Source organism: Nestor notabilis, unplaced genomic scaffold (genome assembly GCF_000696875.1).
Source record: "Nestor notabilis isolate BGI_N333 unplaced genomic scaffold, ASM69687v1 scaffold13990, whole genome shotgun sequence".
Lineage (NCBI taxonomy): Eukaryota > Metazoa > Chordata > Aves > Psittaciformes > Psittacidae > Nestor > Nestor notabilis.
In genome coordinates this window covers 514-9,818 of record NW_009911661.1, presented here as the reverse complement: position 1 = coordinate 9,818, position 9,305 = coordinate 514, and the positions used below count along the sequence as shown (strand labels likewise).

General features: G+C 41.6%; 1 protein-coding gene across 1 annotated transcript; it reads right to left on the bottom strand.

Annotated features, from left to right (window-relative positions):
- Nucleotides 1-2,148: 2,148 nt before the first annotated feature.
- Nucleotides 2,149-6,005, bottom strand: SYNJ2BP (synaptojanin 2 binding protein; the record flags this gene model as incomplete). The annotated part of the gene is made up of 3 exons (XM_010015892.1): nucleotides 2,149-2,803; nucleotides 4,284-4,379; nucleotides 5,869-6,005. Coding segments are annotated over 3 exons (374 nt in total), but the record flags the coding sequence as incomplete, so codon positions are not given.
- Between the last annotated feature and the right edge of the window lie 3,300 nt (nucleotides 6,006-9,305).

Here is a 9,305-nt window from a genome sequence, read left to right as displayed (position 1 = left end):
GCAAATGAGTTCTTAAAAAAACCCAAACTTACAAATTAGTTAGAATGCTTTTTATGTTTGTCTTCAAAATTTCAACTTACTTTTTTCCCTAAAACCCAGATTTAAGTTGTAACAAAAGCTAAAACTCTGATCACTTGCATTTCCCAGCTGTCCTTATTAGATTTACTTTTAATTCATTTCTTTCACAGTTGCAGACAATATATACACACTGTTCAGCGTAAGGATGAAACTCAAGGCTACAGGAACTTCATGGTGGAAAAGAGTTTGGAAACACACAAAGTTTAGGTGAGACAGTCCAGCTGCTGAGAGAAAGTATTATGAGCCAAAGATCACAGGGAAGTTTGAGGTTGAGGTGTATTTTCCACAAGGATTTTGCCAATAAGTGGAAGAAGAGGTGGCTGGGGATTGAGTGCTGGTACTCCTCAGGCACGGGTTTGAAGGTAGCAGATGCAGGAAGGTGCTCCTGTAATTGTGAAAAGAAATCCAAGGGAATTCTATGCACCAGAAGGGCCTTTTCTTGCTCAATAAGTTACATCAGTTATCTGGGCATTGGATACCCTGCCTCTGTAATAAACTGCCTGCAGACCAGATGGCAATCACGTCTGAACAGTATCAAAATCCCAAAGCTGAAAAAAGAAACCCAAACACAAAAACACTTAAAGGCTTTGCTTTCTATGCTTACTTCAATTGGAAATGAGTAAAACTAACCACTCCCTTCTGCAGATCCTCATCCTACTAGCCTGTTCCACATACTCCCTTTCCCAGAAACTCAGCTCAGGCAAGGGCTAGCCAAAGGCTTGTCCCAGATAGACCTTTCATACCTTCTGTATCTTTATTCTGATGGCTGACACAACAGCATCAACTTCTAATCATCCATCTTAATCCATGTGGGTGCTCCGTGTGGACACCACAGCCAAACATTCAGAGCAGGTCACAGACAAGCAAGCTGGTTCATGCTGCATCTGCAAAGATCTGTCTGAACAGCAGCCCTTCTGCGTAATCAGTTTGCAGGCCATGGCAAGTCACTGCATGCACCAGCCCAGGCCATCCAACACCAATATACATGCACCAAACCTCAAGTCTGTTCCCCTAAGAACATTGAGTGAAATTCCTCCTGTTTCATCTTCCCCTTACACTAGAGCAGTTTATAGGCCAAAACAAGATTTCATGTGGTCTAAGTCCTCTGAAACTCCATGGTGATTTAGGAATGTCATGTATAACAAGGTACCATTTCTATCTCTAGCAGACAGCAGAAATAAGCAGGAATACAGCCCTGAGCGATCACACAACGATTTCAAATACATCAGCAATGTCCTGCTAGGATAACAAAAAGCAGAGGTAAGTAAAGCACTGACACACCAGTTTTTCTTTTTTGAATACATATATTGCATATGGGATTTTTTTTGGGCATCATACAAGACCAGACCATGCATTTTGCTTCTCTTTTACAAAAACAACAAAACACATTGATATCTTGGAAACAAGAGAAACAAGTCTTCCCCACAAACCTCATGTCAGCTGGGGCATTTAAAAGCATACAAATCACAGTGATGAGATGAGACCCTGCAGGTAAATTCAGCAACATGCTTTCCAGAGCAAGGGTCTCTCCCTTTGGTTTTACTCACTAAGCCTTACCCTGGCATACATCTGCCACTCTATCTCCTGAATATCACATCAGCTTCACGATCCCAGTCTCTCTTGACTTCTCCCTTTCAATCATCGTAAGATTCTCTGACTGCAGAAAGCAAGTTAGCTGCTACAGAAAACTTTGTTTGAAGTATTGCCCACACAAAAAATAACCCCCAAAAGAGACCTTTAACCTGAGCAATGCCGACTTCAACCCAACTTGATGGAGGGAGGGAATACTGCTTCATTACTAATTTAAAGACACTTCTGCAGCTTCAGCATGCCCAAATCTCTTGCCACTGCTTATCCTTGTGATTCAATTGTCTGCTGGTCTCTCTCCTGTATGCTAGCATTTTGTGGAAAGCTTTCTCTTACAGTTCTGACCCAACAATGAGCAGTCAATCAGCAGGTTATCTTCTATCTTCCCAGAACTGGTAGAATACCTCATCAATATTGCACATCACTGTCAAATCAGCAGCTACACTGATGATTTTACCTGTGAAGCCACAGATCAGATTTTGTACATTTTTCCTAAGGCATTTATTTAGCAACAACCAACAAAAATTCAGTGGAAAAAATAATATACCCTCTGTGTTGCTTCTCTTTATTCATGGTTCAGACAGGGTTCATTAGTTTCAAGAAAAATGCAGTAGAAACAAGGCAAAGCCTCTAGTAAATGTTTCTGATTTAAAACCACCCCAACCCCCACTCCCTTTAACAAATCACATCTTAAAACAAGAAATAGATGAGTGTTCGAAAGTTCATGGTGCAAAATAGAGGGGGATGTCAAAACCTCCTCAGATTAGTCAAAAAACCAGCTATCTCACCCTATATGTGAACAGTCATCTCCCTTCCCCTTTTCCTCTCTGCTTCCATCCACCCTGCAACAAAATCAACATACAGAGAACATCAGCAGCAGCTTTACGATAGGCAATGATCCTCTTTGACGTCAGTCTGTGATAAGATCGTTGATTCTCTATCTTTAAATTACATCATAGCTGTGTAAATACGCAGTGATATCCAAAACGTGAACTCTTCACATCCGCTGTCGATACCTCAGCAAGATCCAGACCGCTGCCGCAGCAAGCGCCAGGCCTGGCACAAGAATGGCTGCTAGAGGAAGCCCGCCTGATTCTCCATCGCCTCGATGACCCACAGGGCCATTCTGTGGCTGCAACTACAAGGAAAAAAAGGTATTTGCGTCAGAGCCCATCACAGGAGAGCCCCCAGTTCTGTGTCAGTATCAGGTGGTTCTGTGAGGATGTGCACAATGGTTTCCCTGGTATCTGTACATTCCACACATGAGAGGGCTGGAATGGCTTTGGATGGACTGAGCTTTACTGCAGGGTACTCAGTCACTACCAGGCACCCTCATGTTTCTCTGCCACTTTGTAAACCAGGGCTGTAACAGATGGAGCTGGGTACATCTCATACAGCAGAAGCAATAGTCATCCCTTGATGCACTTCCCACCACACCATTTCCTGGTATTTTTACAAGGAAAAGGGCATCACTAATTCTCTTTGTTGTTTTTCTTTTACTTGACTTGTATGCTAGTCCAGAACATTTATTCCTTTACTAAGGGAGTAGAAGAGGGGACTCAACCCACCTCTCCCCACCAGCATGCTTCAGGCTGATCAGTACTTCCTTTGTCAACTTCTGTGCTAGCTCCAAGTTATAAAGTGCATTAAGGATTTCTTTCTTTCTATATCCAAAATGGTGCCACTATATTTAAACTATAGCGGCCCACATTTCATTGAATCATTTAGACTGGAAAAGACTTTTAAGATCATTGAGTCCAACTGTTAACCAAGCACTGCCAAGTCCACTGTTAAACCATGCCCCTAAGCACCCCATGTACATGTCTTGTAAGTACCTCCAGGGACGGCGACTCAACCACTCCAGGGCAGCCTGTTCCAATGCTTGACAACCATTTCACTAAAGAAATTTTTCCTAATTCCCAGTCTAAACCCCCCTGGTGCAACCTGAGGCCATTTCCTTTTGTCCTATTGCTTGTTACCTGGGAGGAAAGACCAACAACTCCTGCTCTCCATCCTCCTTTCAGGTAGTTGTAAAGACCAATAAGGTCCTGCCTGAGCCTTCTCTTCTCCAAGCTAAACAATCCCTGTTCCCTCATCTGCTACTCATAAGACTTTTCTCCGGACCCTCCACCAGCTTCACTGCCCTTCTTTGGACATGCTCCAGCACCTCAATGTCTTTCTTGTACTAGTGGGCTGCACACACATCTCGACACTAACCTAAGTGATGAACCCTGAAACAACAGGAGAGTTTTGCCTCCAGTAAGATTTTGACCTCTGAAACAAAACTGGGAAACTGGGGAACTTGAGACTTTGTCTTCACAGACAAACCTTTGAGAAAAGAGATCTCTGAGAAAACACAGCATATTCCAGCAAAACAAAGACCTGGTGACTTCTCCAAACTCACCTCTTCCGTGATACTGATACAAACAAGTAATGCACGGATGATTACAGCCATGGTCAACTAGAGAGGCTACAGTTCAAATAAAATCCTTGTATGCATAATTCACATAGAGCACTGGACATCACATTTTTTCTGCTTCATGAAATAGAGACCTATCAATCACAGAAACCAGTCTAAACCGAGACAGAAATAACCCTAAGAAACAGGTAAAACATACCCTGCGCTGAATTTTCAAAGACACGTCACAGCCTGCATTCCTGAACAGTTCCACAGCATCCTTGTGCCGCAAATCCTTCAAGTCTCTGCCATTAACCTAGCAAAAAAGGGAAAGGAAAACCAGTTGCTGAAGGGCAAATGTAAATTTTTAATGATGCAGGCTAACATAGGAAGGAGATAAAATTCTCCCTTTTTCACAAAACGCTGCATTTAGGACATGAATCAGCAAGATTCATCCATTCGTATTATAGATGTATTTTTATATGTTGAGAGATAACAAGAGGAACCCCAAGCCACAACACAGAGGTACTGGAAATAACTGCCTAGAAGCAAAATCAGGATAGAAGATGACAGCTGTGTCAATAGCAGGTTCTTATACTGTTGCTTTACTGGCAATAAATCAAAGGTGTAAATCTGACAGCTAATGAAAATAATAGAGCAGCTACAGCAAAATTATTATTATGAGTGTCTTTCCCACATTGTTCCCTCTGCTGCTCTACCTTTGAAACCCTTCTATTTGAAAAAGCATGGTAAACATACATTTAAAAGCATACTGATATAACAGAAGAAAACAAAAGAAGACTTACATACATTTTGGCAACCACTTACTTGAAAGTGTTAGCATTTTTCTTAATCTAAAATAGTATCTCAAGGCAGAAGGTCTTATAACCTATTTGATTTCATTCACTAACTGATGATATCTGTACTAATTTTAATTTTTCATCCCCACTACCCCTAACTGTATCTTCAGAGCTCACACCCAGTGCCTCCTTTCTCTTGATATTTAGACTGCCCAAACTGCCCAAAGTATGTAAATATTAAACTGTCAAGAAAAGATAGGATAATATTCTCTGTTTAACTTAATATCACTTTCTGGATCAATAACAGGCTCCAACTACTGCAAGGCACTTTGTAGAAGCTAAAAGATTACATGTGGAACATAATAAACAAGTATAAAATAAAATCAAGGAGTATTAAAAGATCATGTATCACACTAGGAAAGGCTACTTCTTCACCCAACCACTTTGTAAATCACATTGTCTTGTATGACTGCCAACTGTCTGAAGAACCAGCGGGACTGAACCTCAGCCACTTTAAAACATTTTTCTAAAAGGAGAAGCAGCCTGCATTATTCCTGATCAGCTGAAATAAAGAGTTTTATAGCCTAAAAATCCCCCTGAGCAAAAGGATCAGTAAAAAATATTGAAGCTTAGAGGTGGAAGACCTTTATTTACCTGTGTGTCAATGACAATCCATTGTGAGCAAGAGAAGGTCTGATGGAATCTAAAGCTTCTGGGAGGCAAGTCACAGAGGAAATATAAATGCAGCACCAAGGAGTGCTTGTGAGACAAATCAAGAAGGCAGAAGAGATGGGCCCATGTGTAGAGGCACTCATCTCCCTAGTGCTCAAAGTTCTCCCCAGACCCCCAAGATAGCTCCTCCGCAGAGTGTGTTCAGCATCACCTAACTGCATCCATCAAATCTTTCCTCTCTGTGCACTGCGATGGCAAACCCCCATCTCCTATCACATCATCACTGATCACAGCACTTCAAGAATACACGGGGCGACAGAAGAAAGGGCTTACCGATAAAATTTTATCTCCTTCTTGTAATCGGCCATCAAGGTAAGCTGCCCCATCCTTTTTGATCCGGCTGACATAGATGCTGCTGTCATTGGAAATGTACTGCTGATCTGTCCCACCAACAATGTTGAAGCCCAGCCCTAAGGTAAGCCAAAGAGAAAGCTGATGAGAAAAAGCTCAAAGCTTCAGACATTCTTGCTGTTGCTGGGGACTGTACCCTCCCAGTTCTCCTTTTTTTTTCCACCATACACAGCACACAAATCTGCATCATCCTTTCCAACCATCACTGTCTAGAAAAGTTATTCTCATGAAACTGATCTTGAAATTAGAAAAGAGACCCTGAATGCTTGAGGGCCCAGATGCTTCATTCCATAAAGCACCCATGAGCTGTTTTCAGATGGGTGTTGGGGAATACTGATGGACATGCCATTGTTTCTGAGATGTCGATTCAGCCCTCAGGAGGAATACGCCTCTTTGGCACAGCAGGAAAGGAAAAGAAAGAATTCTACATTTTACAGGAGGCTATGGTAAATCATTACCTTTGAGCAACAAGAAATCATGCCTGACAAGCGTCTCATGAGCTGGAAAACAGAGTTAGGAAAGGCAAGGAGCATTAGACCCTGTCTGCAGATGAGGAAACAGGCAGGCAGAGCTGTACTACCAGCTTGGGGGCACCTATAGCTTATAAAGCTCCCCTTCCACATCTCAGGAGCTCGAACTGGCATCCTTCTCCTCCATGAATAAGATTATCTCAGATGCATCTACTTCAAACTGTATATAATCACTTTGCTCTGTTTCAGGAATTCAAAACTTGACAGGAAATAAAGACAAAGTTCTTGGATTTAAAGCAAAACAAAAAAGGAACACACATACATTAAACAGAACTGATGTCCACTTCATGTTTCTGTTATGTTTCACATTGTTCCTTAAAATAAGCCTTGATTATAGATCTCTAACTGGAACCAGCTGCTGGATTAATTAAAGTACAGTTAAAGATTAAGACTTCTGGTTTCATCAAAATTGAGAAGAATAAATTGAATTCAAATTGGAAAACCACAGGTAATGAGAGCACATTACCCACTGTGCATGCAGCTAAAGTTTCTCAGTAAATAATTATACGTGACAAGGGATGTGAAAGATTCCCTAAGAAGTGGCTTGCAACGAAGAAAGAAAGAAAAGTCAAAGAAAAAAACCAACAAAACAATAAACAAATATACAATCAAAGTAAACAGGAGGGGAGGGGGAAATCCTCTTTTTTTTCTGATATAAACCAGTCGCCCAAAACCTCTTGTCAAGAACAGCTGAAGGTGAATTCTCCCCACATTCAGCCAGGTTGATTTATTTATTTTCTCTTTCTTTTTAACTTTCTCTCAAAGTTGGGACTTGAAACTCGGAGAAGGAGAGTTGCAAATGAAAGTAAAACCACCTGGTGCCTGCCGGGAAGCAGCATTTTAGATCAGTCATAGGAGATCAAAGGATGTACAAGATGAGTCCTGCTATTTTAAGTATGCATCTACAGCTGGGACGTAAAGAAATATTAGCAGCAATATTGCCACACCTCCCCCTCTCTCCCTCCCTCTCACCTCCCTTCCTTTCAGCTTCAGACAAGTAAGGAAGAAAATAGAAGAGGCAGCAGATTTAAGAAACAATGACATTTCAGCTAGACTATTATCTATTCCAAGAAGAGACAGCTGTGCACAATAACACACCCTTAGATGGGAATTACAAAATTAATTTAAAAATCCAGAGACATAAAATTATTTGTCATAAAACCAATAACCTGGAAAGAGGGGGAAATCAATACTGCAGAAAGTATGTAGTTTAATCAACACCTACAAAAAAGCCATAAAGCAGGAAACAGTTTCAGAATACATTCTCTCTCACATATATAAAAAAACCCCAGATATGTATATACATATGAATCACAGAACCACAGAATGGTTTGGGTTGGAAAGGACCTTAAGATCATCTAGTTCCAACCCACCTCACACTAAATCATGCCACCCAAGACTCTACCCAGTCTGGCCTTTAACACTGCCAGGGATGGAACATTTACCACTTCTCTGGGAAACCCATTCCGGTGCCTCACCACCCTCACAGTAAAGAACTTCTTCCTTTTATCTAACCTGAATTTCACCTGTTTATGTTTAAACCCATTGCCCCTTGAAAATTTATACATTTTGCAAGTTTTCACCTACAGCTGGATAAATAATCAAAAGTCACAAATTTGATCAGCAGAGGCAACAAGAGATAGAAGCAGATCTCCATGATGAAAAGAAGCAGCAGTTCATGCTAGACCAAGTTAAGTATTCACAGGGCTTGTTCACTGTGTATTTCCTTTCCAGCACTTAAACTTCCACTCTGGCTAAAAATATCTTCCCTATCATTCCTTGAGTGTTCTGCTATTCTTCTCCTTCCAGTTCATGCAGCTATAGAAAGCAACACAGCAAAACTAGGAGAAAAGGAGCAAGAGGAAAAAGAGAGTGCACAGTGCTAAATCCCTACAAGGGATTTAAATGTCTACTAGGGACCAGAAGTGGAACAGCAGAGCTTTAAAAGCAGGCTCTGGGCCAAACTGACCCTCCCTGAGGCTGCAGACCTCCCTATGCCTCATTTAACCCCCTGAAATTTAAAAAGACCCTCAAAAAAAAAAAGAAATTTACAAAATTATGATTGGCAGGATTAGGAAACAAGAGATTACAAATTGAACCTATGAAGTTACTTAGTTTTCCATAAAACCAGATTTTTCTGCCTAGTTTCAGCCCAGTCCTTGAGAAGAAAGTTTGAAACAGAGCCATACACACTGTCTTTCCATTGTACATACATTCACCTCCTCAGCAAACTTTTGCCAGAGATACTGAGTATCAGACCTAATCTAAAAAATTGCAGTCAAAACTCCAATTAGAGAGATTATGGGATTACTGTGCTTTACAATTAACAGTGTTTTGTTTCTTCCACAGAAATGAGTTATAGCTCACACAGTAAAAGTATCAAGGTTGTAAGGGGCTGTAGGACATTCAAATCAAGCAACATAGCTAGAAACCTAACTAAAAAGACACAGCCCATCTTAATGATGGGACAAATGGTGCTCCTGGTAATCAGATTTCAATTCCCATGGCCACATTCAAGATTTTAGGCTCCATAATGTATGGAAACAGCCATCACATCAGAACCAGCTTCATTTAGCAAATAATTTTCATTGAAAAGCATAGCTTCATTAGCTTGAGCTCAAGGCTGTGCAGGCAGTGCCCACTGCGGCAAGCTGAGGAAGCAGAGGGCTGCCCACCGGGCTCACCCTCACCCTTAGCGTTGTTACAGCTGGCACGGGGGCAGGACTGACCCCAGCCCTGCACAGAACTACCTGCACTCCAGAGAGAGGAAGATGGCACATACACTAACAATGTGGGTGCCGCAGGTCCCTGGGGGACCCGCGGAGCCAC